The 22,581-nt window shown below is 27.1% G+C and overlaps 1 protein-coding gene across 1 annotated transcript; it reads left to right on the plus strand.

Annotated features, from left to right (window-relative positions):
* The first annotated feature begins 4,235 nt into the window (after positions 1 to 4,235).
* LOC132924528 (uncharacterized) lies at positions 4,236 to 21,431 on the plus strand. The gene is made up of 2 exons (XM_060988892.1): positions 4,236 to 4,724; positions 12,583 to 21,431. Exon 2 carries the CDS (start codon positions 12,615 to 12,617, stop codon positions 15,726 to 15,728), a length of 3,114 nt encoding a protein of 1,037 aa, XP_060844875.1. The 5' UTR covers positions 4,236 to 4,724; positions 12,583 to 12,614; the 3' UTR covers positions 15,729 to 21,431.
* Positions 21,432 to 22,581: the final 1,150 nt, after the last annotated feature.

The following is a 22,581-nucleotide window of genomic DNA, read 5'->3' on the forward strand; positions in this document are numbered from 1 at the left end:
ACACACGTATATAACATGGGTAAACATAATTAAATCTGGTCATCGCATTTTTATTGATTTTTTTTGCGATAGAACCCGCTGAGCGAGTGAATGGTTTGAGAAATAGGGGGTATTATATTTTCCGATGATACTAAAATACAAAATGTGAACTACAAGAATATCTACTTAAAGCGTATGCTATGTACATGTAATACATCTATTTAAAATATAGGATTTTATCGCGGTCAACAACTGTGTTTAAATAATATACAAACACAAATTAGGAGATCCGTATAAAAGTGCTTTAATTTTAAATACGTACCGTGAAAAGTTTTAGAGGCGTATCTGTTGTTTTAACTTTATTTTTAAAACTATGATTAAAACAAAACATTTTTTTTTCTATGTATTTTACTTGCTATACAAATTTATGTATATATACCTATAAAATTAAAAACAATATATTTATAATAAATATGTAGATAATTGTTTAATAATTTATTATTAAAAATACTGAAGGTACCTACACATATTTAATAAGCATTGTGTTTATAATAAGCCGAAATCTGCGATATGCTTCATACTAAAAATGTTATCTCCGTTATACAGAAATGTTTTTAGTTTTTAATAGTTTTAAATGTTCTAATTAATATTTTTGCTAGGTAGTTTATATGTTTTTTTTTTCACTTTTTTATGAAAATATGAACGAGTATTAAAATTTTAATCTAATATCTGAAATGTTGGTACAGGAAATATTAATAAAGTTTCTAATTTTTTTTGAACACAATTGCTACTCGTATTTTAAATTATTTATTTTTAATTGTATAATATATGATGTTTTTTGAAATAACGCTTATTACAAAATATATAAATAAGAATTTTCTTTAAATTAAGTATAACACTTTTTTTAATTTAAACTTTATTTATTACTAATTACCATTTAGTATTTACCTATCAGTTATAATAATTATTATTTAATTCCAAACAAAAAAACCTATATGGCTATGTATGATATTATTAATTAACTAACGAAAATTTAAATTTGTGTTTTGAATAGTTATACACGTATTATATAGTTTAATTTAATACTTTCATTTGATGAGTATTTAATTACGATCGAGTACTTAGTATCTATACATTATATAGTTGCATATTAATTTATTATAATATTATAAAAATAATTTTTAGTTCATAAATTCATAATTTGATACATAATTATTTATTATATTATTTATATTTATTAATTGTTTGTTAAAATGTATTGTTATTTCATTAAAAGGGCTTAACAACTGCATTAAAATTGTATTTAATTACATATAATTACCTAACTAAAAATGTTAAAAATATTGAATAATTTAAAATAAGAATCATATTAATATATTAAATTAATCAAAGCTTTATTTCAGGAACAAATAATAGAACAATACAATTATAATACAATAAATTAAATAATACATTTAAACTTAAACATATTTTGTCTTTTTTATCACGATACCTATGAGATTTTTATTGTTACTACTACTACAGAGAAATAATATAAGAATAATATTACAAACAAACTGAAAGAGTTGAAACCTAAAAATTTAATTCAAAAAATGAAAATAAAGAAATAAGAAAAAAGTAATAATAATAACATGTTAGTACGTTTATTTATTTACTACGTTTACTAACATGGCTATACACGCTATATCTTTAAGGCGGTTTATGATCCTGATTGTTACTAGCGTAAGGCACATTGGATGATCGAATAAAAACACGATATATATTTCTTGGAATGTGAAAAAATGCACTATAAAACCCTTTTAAAATTCATTTAAATTCCTAAATAATGCGCAAAAACATGCAATAAAACTTCGAAAATTTCATTAAAAATTAAACAATTTTTTCACATATATATTTCACCGAAAATGTATAAAATAATAAATAAATATATGTTTATAATACTGAAAATCAACATTTAAATACATTACATAATGAATTAACATATAAACTTATTATTTTATATTATAAATAAAAGAAAAATCTTTTTAAATATGAAAATAAATATAATTTTATTTAATCCAATTGTAATCATTTTTTTTCACGTATTTAAATTGTATGTTAGAATTATTTTTTAAAATACAGAAACTTCTATGAAAAGATAAAATAACTTTCAAATCTGAAAACTATAAATAGGTACTCATTAAAAAAATATATATATCTTGTATAGTGTATATTATATTTAAATAATATTGTCACTGTGCGTAATATTTCGTGTGTGTACAATACGTGAACAATTTTAAAACGGTCTCGTTTGAGTACCGCACAAATTTCATACAACACTTGTATTATGAAAGTATAATATTTTTAATATTTAAAACTATCGTATAAAATAAATAAAACATGATAATATTTGTATACGTATTATATATAATAATATTATCATATTGATTAAAAAAATGATAATAATCAATAGCATATTATTCGTATTAAAATAGAATGTAAGCATATAAATCGTCGTCACACCGGGGGGAGGAGGAGAGATGCGTTGGAAAAACGCGGCGACAGACGAGGACATAAAAAAAAATAAAAAAAAATAATAAAATAATGGGGAAAAAAAATCAATAAAAACAGAAATATTTTGAAAAACTGCATGTATATTATATTGTATACGGATATGTATATATATATATATATATATAATAGCACTACGCATATACGAAGCATCGGCAAAACCGTAGCTCGCGCGCGAGCGGGGGAGATTCATATTTTCGTTTCCCTCGGTCACTAAAAACAAGGGACCGTAAAAATGCAACGGCGGGAACGGTCGTCCGCTCGCCGTTTCCCCCCTTGTCCAGCGGCGGCGGTTGTCGAGGGCGGCGGCGGCGACTATACGACCGCCGCTGCAGCCGCTCCTCCGTCGCCCGCACCTAACAACCCCACTGCCACCGTCTGAACCACGACGACGACGACGACGACAACGACGAGGACGACGACGACGACCCCTCGCCGCTCGACCAATAATCTTAATAACATAAAACTGGGCGGTATTCCACACACACGCACACAAAGCGCACACACACCGAGTCATGTGTGTATATCGCGTATAAAGTAAAAAAAAAAAAAAAGAAAAAAAATAGTCCGCTGCGGGGTGACAAATATCGTCCACGCTGCGTAACTTATATCCGTCCCGCACACCGCACTTTTCCTATATTATAATGCATGTATAATATATTAATATTAGATATTATTATAAACTCGAACGACGGCAGCAGATATAATAATAATAATAATATCATACGCGTACCGTGTACAACACATTATTATTATTATATCGACTATATTATCTGAAATTGAATTCTGTATCGTCATCACCGCCCGAGCACCTGCGGACGTCTTGTGCTGCCCGAAGACCGTGTTTCACCCCGTCGATCACGTCTTCCAGTCGACCCACCACCGCGGTATACACACACACGACTAGGCGGTGGATCTAGAAGGATCTAAGGATCTGCGGACCGACGCGCGTAAACGTCGTCGCGTAGCGCGCGCCGAAGTTCGCGACGCGTGACGTCACGCGCAGCGCGTCAATCGATAGTATTCCGTTTCGGCGGCGCGACGCTATTTATTTTTTTCTCCACATTTTTCCCCATTTTTCTCCCCCCGGTTTTTATTATTATTTTTTGCTTTTTTTTTTTTTTAGGTTTTTCTCCCCTCGTCTATGTAATATAACAGCATTATATAGTATGAAATTCGCGAACACACTGCGCTATAATACGACACGGCCGTGTCACTATATGGACGCGACACACGCGTGCGACGCGTAATTGGGCGCAACCGCGCGCGCGTCTCCGTAATATAATAATAGTAATAGTCGCGCACGTGTATACGCGGGTGCGCGCGTGTGTGTATGTGTGCGTGCGTTTGTGCGCGGCGCGCATACGGCGCGCCGCCGATACGGACGCGGAGACGTCGTCGTCCGTCGGCCGTCCGCCGCCGCCAAAGTCGCCACCGCGTTGTCATCACTGCCGCCGCCGCCGCCGCCGCCGATATCGCCGCTACCACCGCGCGTCGCAACCCCTTGGCCAACGGAGGCACCGCCACCGCCGCACCACCACCGCCGCCGCCACCACCACCACCACAACCACCACCTATCGTGGCACCCCGACGACGACGGCAGCGGCGACGACTGCCCTCGAGCGCGCGTCGTATATTATATTATTATTATTATTATTATTACTATTACTATTATTATTATTATTATTATTATTATTTTATGATTCACCACCGACGCGCGCGACGAGTCGCGTCCAGTCGATACGTGTGTGCCACCGTCGGCGGAACGTTGACGTGGTGGCGAACGATACAATCATCGTCGTCTTCGTCGTCGTTGCACTTGGAACGGGCGCTACAATAATAATTTAAAATAACAATATTTTAATTTGTTGATTTTTTTTTTTATTATTATTATTGTTGTTATTACAGTAATATATTATTTTATATATTTACCATACATATAAAATAATCGAGCCACGTGCCGAATAATTTTGTCGGCCGAGGTGTCACTTCGTGCGTATTTTCGTGAGATACCGATTTTTGAAGAAATCAAATTTCTCTAGAACATCTCACGATAAATTCACCACGAATCGAAGACATGCTCCGTCACAAAATATGCCATCGTCGTCAACATCGCAGTCGCCTGTACCGCCATCGCAGCCACGCGTCTCGTAACTCTTTCGATTGTCACGTCACTGATGCTGTCGTCGTATCCAGTAAGTATATATACATTTAGTAAATGTTCATAACATTCGATACTCGATAGGTATACATATTTTAATATGCATTTGTCGTTTGGTTAAATTCGATTTCACGTCTCACCACTGCATCGCTGTTAATAAAATAATATACCTATGCGAAAAGTTTTTTATTTTTAAATTTGATTAAACGTGTCGTGCGTTTCGGGAAATTCAAATGATCGGAGCTCTCCACAATTTTTTTTTCGAAAAGTGTATGTGCACACGTAACGTATAAACAGTAAACACGTTAAATTAAAGTAAGTGCGTGTGTGCGCGCGCGCGTGTGTGTATGCGAAAACGTGCACTTTCAAAAGTTCGTTAAACACACGCACACGCACTGTCGCGTCACTTTGTCGGCAGACACGTGTGTCTGACTGCAGTGCACAATATATTATATAATAATAACAATATACACGGGTACACTGGTCGTAAGTAGGTATAGTATAAAAGTTTACCTATACGTTTCTCGTGTCTCGTTATTTATTATTTGTCGTAATTTTAAATATCTATCGTTATTGCGTTTTTTTTGTTATGTCGCGTGTTTATGGACAAGTTACAAAATTGAATATTCACAGTAACTATATAGTTGGCTGTTATAAATTTATAATACGCATTTACAATTTTTCTTTTGACACATTTTTGTTTCTTCTGCACAATTTTTTTTTATTTAATTATGAATAAATACATACCTACAGTAGTATTATATTGTTAATTTTAATACACTCAGATTTTCATGGTATTCATTATAAATATATACATATTTTTTAATTAAATTTGTTTAAGCTAATATAAGGAATAAAAACATTTAAATTAAATGTGTATTTTTAGGAAACCTACTATTTTTACAGAATTTAAATATAGTACTAGCGCATCGCTCCAGTAGCAATTACTAAAAAATAATAAAAATAGATAGTGTAACTGACGGGTATTTATTATGATTTGCAAAAACTTAATACTATGACTGTATTGGTTAGCCATGGTTATAATTTTTTTAACATTATTGAGAAGATAGTCACATTAGTAGGCCTGATTTTCCGTGATAAATAGTTTAATTATTAATTTTGATTACCTACTTATACCAATTTATAGTTATAATATATTTATACTACTTTATATTTTTACTCGAGCTTTCAATAATTCTAAGCAAAATAATAAGTAGATTTTATAGGCAGTATAATAGTATAATAACTGTTTCATTAGGATAGTACTCGCAATCAGCAAATCGAATGTATAAGACACAAGTAAACAATAATAAAACATAATGTATTTTGCAGTTTATTTATTTATTTTACGAAGTACTGATTATAATTTTAAATTTATTTAAGCGTTTGAGTACAATATTCTTTAAAAAGAAAAAAATGAATTTAATAGTTTTAAAATTAAGTATTTGCTTTTTAAGTTTTTGTTTACTAAATCATCTAAATTATATTTTATATTTTTATTAAGTAGATTAATTGAAATGTGTATTTATAATTAATGGCCATCATATACATTGGTTATTTAATATTGATTACTTCGGAAATTTCATTAAAACGTAAGTTCAAATGGCCAGCCAATATTGTTTTTAAGTGAAAGATGAAAGCACTGAACTGGTCTAATCTCTTTTGCATGTAATAAATATTTAAAATTGTCTGTATACGTGTATGTGTATTATACTACAATACGTATAAGATACTAATTTTATAATATTTTCTATACGAAAACTAAATATTTTTAAATTATAGTTATTAGAATATTATATATTTTTTGAGCTAAGTTAAGATATTTATTTCATTTACCATACGAAGATTCTCTGTAAGGCATTTACGTTCATAAGTTTAAATACTCCCGACATAATGTGATGTCATACTTATAATGCAGCTGTAGGTACGTATATAATATAACGAGCTGATAGTTACATCAGATGACCACGTTTATTGAGGGGCTTGAAATGTTTTCAAGAGGCTAAGCCCCCCAATCGTGCACGTACTTTATTACATTAAAAATAATCTCATTTTTGATTTATTAATATATTTATAATTTTTTTAAATCATAAAGGAGTTTTTTACATTTTATATATTATTTAAATGGAAAATATTAACTACAATATATATTATATATTTTTAAACATTTATTAATTTATAGTTTTTTTATTATAAACTTTAGTGTTACTCATATTATTTATAATTAGTAATTGTGTACATACATATATACTCATATGTGATAAATTTATTTTAAGTTTTAATATTTTAAATTGAATATCAGCGTTACGTATTCAAACAATGTCTTTCACAAAAGGTTAATAATTAGAAAGAACCAATGAAGTTTATTACACGTAACAATATAAGTCTTTTTTCACCCTGTTGTTTATAGTAGGTACCCGCTACAACAAACATGTATGCTTACATTTAAAGCTTCTTCAGCTATAATCGTAGCTATTTTTGTACTAAAATTAAACGTACTTATTTATTTATTTAGTTCAAAAATATTAAATAATACTTTATAGTTTTATAGAAACTATAGCCTGCAATAGTAAATTGTATATGTATTTCTAATGTTTAAGAAATTGGTATTATACATAATATTTATGTGTAAATAATAAAGCCAATTCAATTTTGATTTTTTTTTTTTTTTTAGTAAAATTAAAATAATAATAAGTATTATTATTTTATAATCGCTTTTATTATTTATTTAAAGTCAATCGAATTGCTTGGCAAATAATTTTAATTAAATGTCAATATGTACTGCTGAGTATTTGAAGGAAATTATTAGAAGTAATATCTAGAAATTGTATCCCTAGTTGTCGTCAGCAATACTACAAAAGTGTTAGTGAATATTTGAAATATGAACATATAATATTAATTATAATTTTATAATAAGATGTATCATATTTGATAGTACCAATAGCATAGATGTAGTTAATTAATAATAATATGATTAATTTTTATTTTTGTAAAATATCATACTTGGATTCTATAATATAAACATTTTACTATTTTTTTGAGTAGAAAAATTATTTTTATAAAAATTATATGTTATATTATTTAGAATTACAAGTTAAAACGTAAACATTCGCGTCCGTTTGCTCAAAATTAAACAGCTACCTACATGTACCTACTATACTTATATTATACACATATACGCAACACAGTACAAACTAGTACGCACATAGATAACAAAACATACGCGCATTAAATGCGGGTTCGATTTCTCATACTGTAAATTAAAATTTAAAATACAGTAATATAGACAGGCAGACATGTATCGGTTTTTTTTATATATACTCGTAATATTATAATAATATAACAAGTTGTACATTCAAATATTTTTTATAAATTATTTTAGGAATGATGGGGGGCGGCGAATTGGAAAGTGTCTATATGCGGAAAAACCTAAAATACGCCACTGGCTATGCTTTTATATAATAATTAATAAGTCTACCTAAGAGTTAATATATCAATAATGAAATTAAAAATATAGTATTAATTAGTAAACCATTATTGGTATAGTTTATATTATTTGAAGCGAATTAATTTTTTAAGTAGGTACCGACATTTTATAATATAAAGAATAATAAAATACAATTTTTGTCATAATAGATTAATTTTAGTGGCAAGTTTTAACTTTAAAAATTGTGTAATTTTGAACTTTTATTGTTAAATGTATAATTAATAGCAATTTAATAGAAATCAATATTCTAGAACATTTTTGTGTTGTCAGTAAAAATTGTTTAAATGCGTTACGTCATACATGAATATCTCGAAAAGTAAATTCTACATTTCTACTACAGGCATTTTACTTTTGTAAATAAATTTTAATACCATGTGTTTATTGCGAAATATATTCCCTTAGGAAATAGTCACTTTCGACCTCTTGATAATTTTTTATTATACAGTTAAAACCTATAAGGTTTAATTTTAATAAAAGTTGATACATTATAGAACGACGTATAAAATATATTCTGACTACGTTCCTAGAAATGGGGTGACGTTGGGTAGCTTAAGTATTTTTACAATACAAAATGTATTTATATAAAAAAAGCATGTCAATAATGGAAAATATACGACTGACTCTTGTTGACTAAATGTATGCATTTTTTATGTATGTGTAGGTATGGGCCAGACTCGATATTTGGTTCTTGTAAAAATATTTATCGCCATCAATTATTATTATTTCATCGCTTCTACTTAGAAAATTTTTGTTTATGCAAAAGATGTAGCATTGAAAAATATTGTTACTACAAAAACGTTTAATACGCTTATGCATTTAAAAAATGTAGATAATATTTGAATAATAAAAAATAGACTTTGTATAACATAAATAACAAGCTCATTGCAAGTTTTCCGCTATATTTTATAGTTTTATACATTATAACTATGTATATTTAAAACGATGAATAATCATCGAATTAAGAAAAATACAAAGCTCAATTTACTGAAAAATTTTTAGTTTTTTTTTCAAATTTAAGGTTCTAACATTAAAACTAATGATTTTTATACGTAGAATATGTATTGAATAATATATAAATGTCTGTAATTACGTCTTACAATTTAATTATGTAATAAAAGTTATTTATATGATATTATGTTTAGATTAAAAACGTAACAGTTTAACGTTGATTGCTTTTTTTGGTTTATGGTTATAATACCTAAATAATCGAGAAATCATCTTAGTACATTTGTCCACTTAAATAAAAATAAAACAAGTACTTGCTTAGGCTTGGTAAAAACATTGGTCGAACCCGGTATACTTTTCCTATAATAATTTTGACATTATAAAATTAAATTATACAAAAAAAAAAAACATAATATGATCATATTATCATTTTTAAATAAAAAAAAAACACTATGTTTCCTGTAAACATAGAAATATTTACAGGTGTTGCTTATCTATATTTTAAAGAATTTTAATAAGCAATTTGAAACCATTGATTAATGATTTGATCAATGTTTATGTGTATTGTGTTTGTAATCAAACGCTCAAAATGATTTTGCCAATTATCGCCGAGTTAAGATTATTTCATAATCTCTTATCAGTTAAATTAGTCGATGAGAAGAGAAGTATTATAAAAATATTATATGCTTTTTATTATTTAATGTGAACATTTAGTTGATAAAATTAATTAGGAAAAGTTAATCTTATAATATATCTTGGTATTTTTATTGGTTTTGAATAATTTTTTTTCTTCATATCTGCATTTTTTTAAGGTCATTATCTAATGTTTTATAAGTCATTAACTTCTGAGACCTAATAATAATATATTCATTATTACATTTTGAATTATGTATATTTATGACGTGATATGTTATTTTATTCATCATCTATACCACCTATTATTAAACGATTTGCAAAACATTTTATTTAAAAGAAAGTTGTTTGTTGTTTTTTATTGAAATTACAAGCTTTTCTAAAATGTAATACTAAATACATCAGCTTTCAAAATACCGATGAACAAGGTATTATAAAGAAAAATAATTAGAAAAACAGATAGATCCAAACCAAATCAATGATTTTTAAACTATAAATCATAATTTAATATACATTTAAATACAAATGGGTTTATCGATTGCGGTTGTATGATATTACTGCTATGAAAGCTGCATAGCAAGGCTATGTGCTTGCAGGTGTATTAATTAAAATTATTCATATATTTTTTAATTTAAAGCATTTAAGCTCCTAAATGTTTACATCGTCAATTTCAATCAAGTGCGGATTAGGTGGATGTCAGAGATGGCATAGTCCCAGGGCCCATCTCTTTATACGTTAGATTATGCGTATAATATTTTAAAAGTAAAATATAAAACAAATATATTCATTTCACGAAAAATTACTAAAATATAAATTAAAAATAATACCTAATGAATGCTAAATTATTATTTTATATTAATTTGGTTAAATAAACATATCTATGAATAACATAACGTGATTGTATCCTTTACATACTTATAAAATGTTAATAGATAATTATGAAAAAAATGATTTAAGCTTTGCAAAAGCTTACACTATTAAAATGGTGAAATAAAAAAAAAAACTACGGTATTGTGATAAAAATTTAAAAAGAGACAGCATATTTTATATTACTATGTATTAATATTTTAAATTATAGGATTTAAATTGATTTACATTTCTACTCATAAAAATGATATTGGCCCTAAACTTTAAAATTAAATTGTTAAATTTCAAATGTTTTTGAATTTACGTTAAGTATAATTTGATGAAAGCGATATATGTAAAACAATAAGAAAGTTTTTGAAAAGTTATTGCAATATATATATTTTTTTAAATTATATTTTCAATATGATTGTATTTAACAATCTCAGTTGCCTATTGTTCAATCAAAAGAGTATTTTCGAAGTTGGCACAAATAAAAAATAAATATAGAATAAGCTAGACATAATAAAATGTAACATCCACATTAATGATATTCTATTCAGAAAATGATATTTTTCAATTGATTGAATCTTTTTTTTATTGAATAGTCAGAGTTGAAAGGCTACACAGGTACTATAGTTACAAACGAATTGTTCAGGACAATATTATAACGTAACAATTGCGGGAACGGGTTTCGTTACCAAAATACTGATTGTGGAAATCAAGTTAATAAAGCCCATGTGCGTTGGGGACACAAATATTTTCTTTCACTACTTTTTCAGGACTTAAGACAAGCTAAAAAAAAGAAAATAGGTAGTTGGGATTAAAAATATTTGGTTTTGAAAAAATCAATCGTTATTATAAAAATATTTTTTATAAATACATTGTCATTATAGATTTTTCTTGAAACAGCTTGTATAAATATTGATGTATTAATTTCACCATTTAAATATTACAGCACGATTGTTGATGCTTCCTTTTACTTTCCTTGTTTTTTGCCTTTAAATTTCATGAGCAGTATAATTCACAAATTCCAGACGTTTGCGATCGTTATTATTAAAAGTTATGAATGGAAATTTTTCCGTTATTAGTATGTTATACTAGTGTAGTAGTGTTCGAAATTCTCACATGGTTTTTATTACTTTATCTGCAATTAGAAAACACCGAGTTAAAAGGGTAGTAGGTGTTTGGATTCCGGGCCCAATTGGTCATTAATCAGGAACTGAAGACCACATCTTTTAATCCTTTTGATTCTATTAATACGTTTAACTACCAAATATTGGAGGTTTAGTTCGATTGCATACCTGAGATTAATAGAGGCAAATGGGTTACACTGGGAAACATATGCAGTACTTAACCCAATTATATGCAAGAAATTAATTCACTATTTCCCATTATCCCCAAAGAATCTAATAAATTCAAAAGATATTGTTAAAATTCTAAATTATTATGGCTAATCTTCAGTCAATGACACGGAGACGAAGATCCCACATATTTCTTCTATAATTGCAGTTCCCTGAATAAAAAATGTAACTTGTAAGTTTAGAAGTATTTTGAAATTCCATGTACACAATAGTTACATTTAATGATTTAAATATTTTTTTATTATCTATATTAAATATTATATCGTATATGTCAATTTACGTATCTTTAAAAATTAAATTGAATTATTGTTTTATATCTGTGTGTGAATAATGTTATTTAACCATTTCCCGATTACCTATATGTACATGGATAATATTAATTATTGATTGCTAAAGTCCGAAATGTTTTATTATCCAAAAATCGTGGTTAAATATAAGATGTGCCAAGTGTTGGTCATTGGTCGTTAATTTATAGATATACTTCTGATTTTGTTTACTACCTGTAGTATAATAATAATGAATTATTTTTTTAACTCAAAAATTAAACTATTTTTAATTATATAAATTAATTTTACTACTATTAAATAATTAATAATAATTAATTTGTTTTTGTTTTTTAGTTTATCTTCGATATTAACAAAGAAATACTGATATGCAGACAATCGGTAAGGCAGATAATAAAATGGATTTTCCTTTAAATTGGACTGATATATTATTAAAATCAATATCAGGTAAGACGAACTATACTATAGATGTAAAAATAGGAACTAAACGCATTGCTACCAACCAAGATCTAAGAGACATTACAAAAAAAAGACGTAAACAATCAAATCCTACAAGGATTTCTTCTAATGAAGAAAATACAAAAAATGGAAGCGACAAAAAAATATTATTTTCTGCCAAAAATAAAAGCGAACTGAACAAAAGCGAAGAAGCAACAGATTTAAAACTAACTTGTCCCCAATATCCATCGGTTTCTTTACCTTTGAATCTAACGATATCTGAAAATCAAAAACTTTCACCAAACGAGGTACAAAAAATACACTTTTCTAATGACATACAACTGAAAAATGACTCATCTACGGAAATTTCTAATAACCCGAGTTCATTTCATCGAACATTACCGAAAGAAATGGCATATAATGATAAAAAAGACAGTTATTCGACTGAATCTTCAACTTGTATGATGCCATTTTCTAAAAACCAACCATGCACATCAGGGACAAATGTTGGGTCATCTTCTGTTCAAATATTCAATCCAGAAGCTTTCTGTGATCAATGTAACAAAGAATTTTGTAACAAATATTTTTTGAAAACGCACAAGGCTAATAAACACGGCGTTTTCAGTGACAGCCATTCAAATAGTTCCAGTTTAGATCAGTTGGATAGAATTAAAATAACATTACCCACTACTAACGATTTCTCTTCAAACATTAATGACAATTATATTGGTGCTTCAACATCCTCATTGTTTAAAAGTCCTGTATTGTTTTCTCAGTCATCGGCAAATCAAAGCACATTTGTATCAAAAAATATATTTAACAATCAAACACGAGCGTTTTGTAGTATATGCCAAAAAGAATTCTGTAACAAATATTTTGTTCGGAGACATAAAGCTAAAATTCACGGTATAATAGACGATGGAGACTTTAAGTTAACTGATGATGTCCCATTAAATTTTAAAACAAATTTACAGATCAAAAACGAATTTTTAGATTTTGGAGGGTCGGATTTGTGTGATAGTGATATTAAAACAGTATCGCCATCTTTTCATGCCAACGAATCAATAACTGAAATTTCAAAAACACATGAAAAAGTATTCTTAAAAGACACCCAAACATCAGTAGATACTGAAAAAGAATTTATGATGAAATATACAACGGTTGAAACCCCACATAATGACATCAAAATTGAGAATACAGATGATGATCGAAATGTGAATTACATCAATAAATTAAATAATGAATTGTGTAATATCATCGATCTTCATAATATTGAACCTATAAGTAATTCAAGTCATATTACAAACATAAATACACATTATGAAAAAGTATTTAAAAATGATTGTTCAAAAGCAAACACTAAAGGTATAAATCAGCAACCTACCGAATTGAAGACTAACACTAATACCCCCATTAATTTAATAATTACAAATAATAATGTTAACGACAATATTATTGGGAATAAAATGTACCTTCCAGCTACCATTGCAACCGCTGAAAATGAAAAAAAAATGAATACAAATATTGAAACAGATGAATCTAATACTGACTCGATGAGCAAAAACAAGTTACTTACATTACATAATTTATTTTTTAAATTTAACGGAAATACGTTAGAAAATATGTCAACATGTTATGTATGTAACATGCAAGTTAATGGATCATTAAAAACTCACATTTTCAATAAACACGAAAACATCGTTCATGAACTAATGAATGAATCTTTAGAGTCTAATGAAAATTTACGTATCGAACATTCATGTCACGAATGCCACCAAATATTTAATTCTGATGCATTGTTGAAAGAACATATCGAACAATGTGAGTGTAACATCAAAGGTATGGGTAGAGCATCGGCTAGTAGTAAAAATTCTGCAGAAAACGAGGAATACATTAATCATCATACCAAAGAACTGGGTGAAAGAAAGCAGACTACCATGTTAAGTAGTTTTTGCAAAATATGTAATAAAGAATTATGCAATAAGTATTTCATGAAAACTCACATGCAACGGATGCACGGTATATCGATTCAAAATGGTAATCATATTGGGGGAGTAGTGTGTGATATATGTAACAAAGAACTATGTAGTAAATATTTTCTACGAGTACACAAACAAAACTCACATGGCATAGTTGAAAATGGATCTTGCCAAAAATATTGGACGGATTCGATGACTGAGAATGGACAACTGTCCGACGAACCTGAAAATGGTCATAGATATTATAAGCACTATACTGAAGTGTGCAATATATGTTTTAGACGATTCAGAAGTTCGAAATGGTTAAGTGCTCATTTATTGAACGACCATGGGCCTGAGGGAAAAATCCAATGGAAGCATATCCAGAATCATTTGGAAGAAGAAAAGCAAAACTTGCAATCTAACTGCGAGTTGAACGCCAGCTTAATAGCAATTGGAAGTCCTAAACAAAATCCAGTGGATGAACAAATAATACGCGATGAGATGAAACAGTATCGTTGTTCATACTGTCCGTTCACCACATCTATTTTGTCATTTCTTTTTGTACATGAAAAATTTCATCTCACCGAAAATAAAACCACAAAGGACATGTCGTTAACATGTCCCACATGCAGTGTGGCGTTTCAAAACAAGACACAGTTGGAAAATCATTTTACACATTGCCATTTCAACTCAGATGCAAGGAATTCACCCGTTTCGTACGCTATTTTACATTCACCGGACAACACGCACGTCACACTCAACGCTAATGAAGATTCGTCGGCAGACAAGTCGTTGGACAATAACGGAAATGACGTATTCACCGACAAACTTGGAACATCGATCAAGCCACGTCAGACCGAAAACGCATCGCCGTCTACAGAAAAAAACCACCATGTTCCCGAATCAAACCACGAGCCGTTTATAATGCAGTCGTTTTTTCTCGAAAACTGTTCAGTATCTCCGTCGGTCAAGAAGGAAATGAGTGGTCGCAGTGATTCATTTCATTCATCTCTAGTCTACTTACCAGTCAAGGAAAAGTTAACGTCAACTGTTAATGTCTTCTTCAAGTTAACCCCAACATAAATATCTGCATTTTTAAGTTTATACGTAAGTGACTTTAGCATTCTATAGCTCATGGCGTACGATTGAGCTAACTATAAACTAAACATATTAAATAATTATAGTTTGTATGATATAACATAATATTATAATATACATCCACAGAATTAAAATAAGACTGAACTACATATTTTATGGGTGCTGGAATGAAATTTGGTGATATTGATAATACTAAAGTTCCTAATTTAGCCTTGAATAAAATATTATGTCATAATAATATATATTGGTAGTTTTGTTTAAATTCCAATTCGTAAATTCGAGCTACTCCGGGAATCCATATGCACCAAATTCAAAGTTTAAAGCATAACTAAAATATATTATGTAACATATGATGATCAAAGTTCTAAAAAAAAAAAAATAATAATATCTACATTTAGATTTTTTAACTCTTCGAAGAGTAAAATAATATACACTATTATATTATAATATAGAGTGATTCAATATTAATACAAATATTTGTATTTATTACAAACTATAATATGGTACGTTTGTAAACGTATGAAATTAAATTATTTTCTTTTTGGAAACTTTTACACATAAGTAAAGGAAAATTTCACCATAGAATTAAAATTATTTATCATCGGTTTATAGTGTTTAATATTTTTTGAACAGCCGTCAGTCACCAATACATTTAACAATAGATTATATCACTTAATTTATTTTTATTTTTTGATCGTTATAAACTAATTATTTTTATAATTGTGTATTTCATTTTAATTGATTTTGTTTTTAAAATATTATCATTGAAAAGTAATTTTCTTATTCTATAGAAAACTAATAAGCCAGCGGGCTCTTGAATATTAATAACTAAAATTTAAAACTTCATACTTACCAAAATCTTAAACCTTTTTTTATTAAAACAATGCATATTGTCTAAAAATGATTTTTAAACTCAATTTTTTAACTTTTCTGCATTATGTAATATTGTCATTGCTTTTGTCATTATTTTTGTCATTATGAGAAGTTGTAAAATATTGTGATTTTTTAACAAAAATATAAAAAAATATTATTGCTGTTAAAGTTTCTAAAAAAAAATATATATATTCAGATTTACAGAAATATCCCATGTCACGTATGATATAAGAATCACTCTTTAACTTATGTATAGACGTATAGTTTATAGCGTATTTATATTATAAATTATATAGGTTTCATAAATATAACCTAATTGTTTTAACTTATTTATTATAGTTCAGTTCAGTTACCTATATTTTAAAAGCACCCATTCAAACGTAATAATGGTAATGGGTTTTTAAATCAGATAATCAAAAATTGTTTTTAAGCACTGCCTTGACAACTAGGTCATTGGCTTGATAATCAAAATTATACATTAAACTAGTTCAATTTTATAATCAAAAAAATAATAATTTCGTTATTATGTTTTACAGTTAATATTAATTAAAGTTATCGTTATACAAGCATAATTGTTTATTTTTTGTTTTATGAACAATACTATTATTATCGCTAATATAATACATATGTATTATGTATGTATATATATTATGTGGGTATAACTAACACGCAAAAAATTGAGAAATCAAATTATGAATTCATCACGATCTATGAAATTAGATAATACGTAATTAGTAATTAGAGTGTCCCCATCATTTTAATTACTTGGGCTCGGATTTATATGCTCTAAATATCTTTAAAATAAGCATTTATGTTTTTATTTTGTTAAAATGCTTTTAAGAACCAGAAGTAAACGCACGTAAAAATATTAACAAGTTAATAATATATAAATCGAATCTCACTGTTAATGATATTTTTTTTATTTCAATTTCGTTAAAAAATAGTAACATATTAACTAAAAAGTATCATTTCAAAATAAAACTTTATTTTATCTTAAATCAAAAGCAGGTGTACCTACATTATTGGTAAAATCGTTTCCGATTGTACATTGTTTGCTATATGTATAACCTGTTTATACCCTTACAAGGCAATATCGTTTTTTTTTTTTTATACAAATGAATAAACATTTACGTAAAGTATTCGAGTTGCATTATAAGACAGTTAGTTTTTAATTCTCAGCTTATCCATTTTGTATCTTTAAAAACCTCTTTTCAAGTCCATTTTATTTATACAATATGGTCAACAACAATATCGCAGAGAATGCATCAGTACCTACTTATCTAGATACCTATCATAAAACGTAGTGGCCCATTCAATAACATTTGTTTAGTATAGTGTACGACTATATGTCTATATGTCCCTATTATTATGTTGTTAGCGTATTACGATAATATTAAGACAGATTATCAAATTCCTATAGCATTGTATGCGGTCTCTATAATTTACGTTATTTTCTTTGATGACTACTGTTGTAACTTGTAAATATACTTCAAAATGTTATTTATAAGCTAAATATACTTAAAATACTAATAACATGTGTGTATTTGAAAAACCCATACATTATATTATTATATTATGCTTTATAATATTAAAAAATTATAATTACAGAGAGAACGTAAGAATTTGGTAGGATATGCATGCACATTGCAATATACAATTCTTTACTGCAGTTCTTCTTTTAATTAAAATTACAATTTCTATCGAATCTAATAGCTGTTTTTTGAACTGCTAGAGAAAATTAACAAGTAATATATTAAAATATGTAATACTACTTATAAATCCGGGCCCTAATTATTACTTACCCCTACTATAATAATTATAGTTTATTGTGTTTTTATCGGTGTTTAGGTATTAGGTACTGATTATTGCTTATATACGACAATACGTCAAATTACTTTTAAATATAATATATGGATTTTCATTGAATAGGTATTTAGTGAATAATATTACACGTTTTATAAATAGTTTACGTTAGTTTATTTTTCATGTACATATTTATACGACTGTTCTTTTTTATTTTACAGTTCCATCCATTATTCCTCTAGTAACTCGCGCGATTACATTTACATACGATTTATAGTAAAATCGACCGTAGGTATAGGCTATGTGTTTTTCTTAGAAATACCGTAAACCCAATAAAATGATAGCTACAGCAAAGTAAAATAAATGAATTGTAACAGAGATAAATATCACGATTGTGTTTAATATTTATTTTCGGACGACTACCTAATAACTATCAAAATAATACTTTTTTTATTACCTACCAACAAACACATTCTGTTGAGGGATATGCTATTATTATTAAAGTTGAAGCAATACATACCATACGTTTGTTAAGCAAATTTAAATAGCAGACTTTCTTATCAAAGGACGGCGTGCTCAAGTCAAATATAAAATTTTATGAAAACATTTAAAGTTAGAAAATTATCATTCTTCTTATGTTTAAAAATTATTCAAGAAACAATTGTACCTACATCGTTATCTTTTGTTTTAATGTCACAGTAATGTTAACTATACCTACCCTCAGAAACACACACTTTCATATTGTTATTGATGCAATTAAAAATATAATATTGGCTTAATTATCTCGTTCCCAGATTTAAGTAACATTGAAAATATCATCAAATTATTTAAATATTAAAATACCCATTTCTTTATAAAATTTCAAACTTATTTAAATGTTGAAAAGTATTTATTTATTTATTTTTTTAATTTTAACCGTAAACCCAATTATCATTACACATGCATTTTAAATAAAATAATTTAAAATATAGATTTATATTTTTTATATAAAAAATAAAAAAATACTAATTAATCATGGTTGCTTGTTGAAATAAATTTATATCTTTAAAAAAAAAATGTTTAACTATATAATGGGAATTCGAAACATAACGTTTGCTTAAATTTCACCGTTCAGCTCACTTAACTTAACCAACGAATACGTTTTATATTTAATCGTTTTTATTAAGTCATTTTGAGACCTAATGCCTCAATGGAATAGAAATTGAATAAAATCGGATGTAGGCACACTATGGGTATTTATTTATTTATTTATTTGTTTTTATTTAAAATCATTATCTAATCTTTATGCATATTACATAATATGACACATTTATAACTAAATAGATCTACGCATATTGTTTCAAAATAGTTTTACACTTTATACTTATTCGCAAGTACTAACCTTATATTGCACTTCATATTTGTGTGTGAGGAATCACTATAACCACCCTGCAAATATTTAATGTATGCATATATTATATAGCCACATAACTAAGGCTACGCGCAGTCCTTAACCAAATGTTATTTGATATTTTTTCAATCTCATTATTTCTTAAATAATATGTATATATTATTATCAAATTTAAAATGTTTAAGAATCATCAACACGAGTAATCAAATCTCTAATAATTTATAGGTAAATCTCAGACTGGGAGGAGATACTGGCTGTAGTTCACCATTTCTATTTTTTGAATGCACAATATTATGATATCTTATTTTACTTGTTTTACTTAATTTAAAAAAACACACTTCTAGTTAAAGTCAATCATTTCACGAATACTCGTATTAACTTTGGCAAACGGTATTCGACTTAGTGGCTTGCTCGGGATATTTTAAAATAAAAAAATATTGAACTTGCACCCTAAAGTGTCAGACAATTTTGATTCATAACTGAACTTGTGGAATACTTTCAATTTCTGTTAAGAAATAAAACGCTTTTCAATACTTGCTGGCCAATCATATAAAAATGTACTCAAGTAAACCAATAAGTACTGCAGTGTAAAATCTTTCATAATTATTAATGTACCCTTAAATTTTACTGGCTAATGCTTATGATATAATTTTTTGATTTATGTATTTGTTTGTGTCTTACGTTTTCTAAAATCATTTATACAATGTGGAAAAAAATATTCTAAAATTGAATAATGATTTCGTAAATAATAATATATAGTTAATGTCAACGACAGTATTGTACGTAAACTATTATTCTAATCACACATTCCAACATATTATAATGCTTGTATTTATGTTAAGATTATTGTATATTTATAATTTTATTTGATGTTTTATTTATATTTATAAAAATTAAAATCAAAATTAATAGTTAAGATTGTACATTATTTAGTTGTATTTTATGTTAAGAACATTGGTATAATGTGTCAGTGATAATTGAATATCAAAATAATTGACCATTTAGTGTCAAATTCATACAATAATCAAAATTAATTCATTACCATTTTAGTTACGTTAGTATTTTATGTTGTATAAATTATATTATTATATGTTGCTTTTAAAGTGTACGTATTTGCTAAACAATGTATAGAGTAAATTGTATATACATTGTCAAACAATTTATTCTCAGCATTTTAATTTTTAATTATGTTACATTGCTTTTTTTTTTACAGAATATTGCATTTTTTTTTAATTAGAATTGTATGTTTGTTTATTTTAAGTAGAATATATTTATTTTATTTAGTTGAAATCTAGGAAAAATTGTGACGATAACCTGGCGTTCTGGCTTGATTAAATAGTATCTTTTATTAAAGATCCATTATTCTATTTTGTATTTCAAATTGCCTGAAACTTATTAAAAAAAACAAATATAATACATATATAATATATATTATATAATATATCATGTGACAATTAATATGCTTATACGAGTATTTAAAAAAATATAATTAAAAACGAGACGGAATGAAATGGGTTTAATTATTTTTATTTTATAATTAAAACTTTTACTATTAAAGGAAGTATTTAATACAAAAACATATTTCACAATCACAATTTATTCCTTTATAAATGATACGAAATACATATTATTTGTGTAATCATAATAATACTAAAAATGAAAATCATGATTAAATATGTTATGTTCTCTTATAATTTTTGTATTTGATTAAAATAATATTATACTGAAGAATAAAACATTGTTTAACAAATTTATAATCGGGTTTTCACTCATCTCTTTTTTTTTGTAAATTAAATGAAAAATAAGGTTCAAATTTTGTTAAAAAATATATTAAACGTTCTTAAATAATATTATAGTCTAATAATACGTAAAATATTAAAAAAATTGTACGTGTTATGACTTAATACAATATTTTAAAATAATTCTTACAAATTCAAATTTTACCTTAAATAATTAATATTTTTACGTTCCTCCTATAATTTTCCATTATCTTTTGCGTCAAAATAATTATTTTATTTCTCATTTGAATATTATTTTATTTTTCACCGTTGTGTTATTATTTTGCATATTAAAATTAATATTGATTGTGAATTTATTTCTTTGGAATTAAAATAATAAGATTTGTACCAACCCAAAACGGTAAAATAAAAACCATTAAATTTACTCTAATATCGATAATCTATAGATTTATAGGTTTATTTAAATTATAAAACGATAGCATAAAATCATTAATTTTGTGTTATCCCACCATCCAATATTATGTTAAATTAAAATCATGCATAATTCCGCGCGATAATATTATATTGTTATAATATATGCTACATTTACAAGTATGATGTCGAAACGGTTTAATGGAAAACGGTTTTAAGATGTTTAATATCGAATCACCATAAAACTGAATTAAACAGTTTAAATGCATAATTTATGTTTCATCGAAGTGAATTGTATTTCAAACCCTGTTTACAAATCTGATACCTTCAATTACACCATAAGACAATATTTACGGCTTTATTACAAGTGAATTACAAGACCTTTGTACACAGAGAAAACGGTCTTAATGCTATCATATTATAATTTATAATATTAAATCATTATTAATTTATAACGTAAAAACGGTCCTACGAATATTTTAATTAAAAAAAAAAAAAATTATAAAAATAATAATATAAAATCTATGCGACGAAAATTGTTTTAATGGATTGGACATAACGAGAATAATATTTTATTTTAATTCGGTGCGATATCATATACTTAATAATGTTAACTTATAGT

This window comes from Rhopalosiphum padi, chromosome 3 (genome assembly GCF_020882245.1).
Source record: "Rhopalosiphum padi isolate XX-2018 chromosome 3, ASM2088224v1, whole genome shotgun sequence".
In the NCBI taxonomy this organism is placed as follows: Eukaryota; Metazoa; Arthropoda; class Insecta; order Hemiptera; family Aphididae; genus Rhopalosiphum; species Rhopalosiphum padi.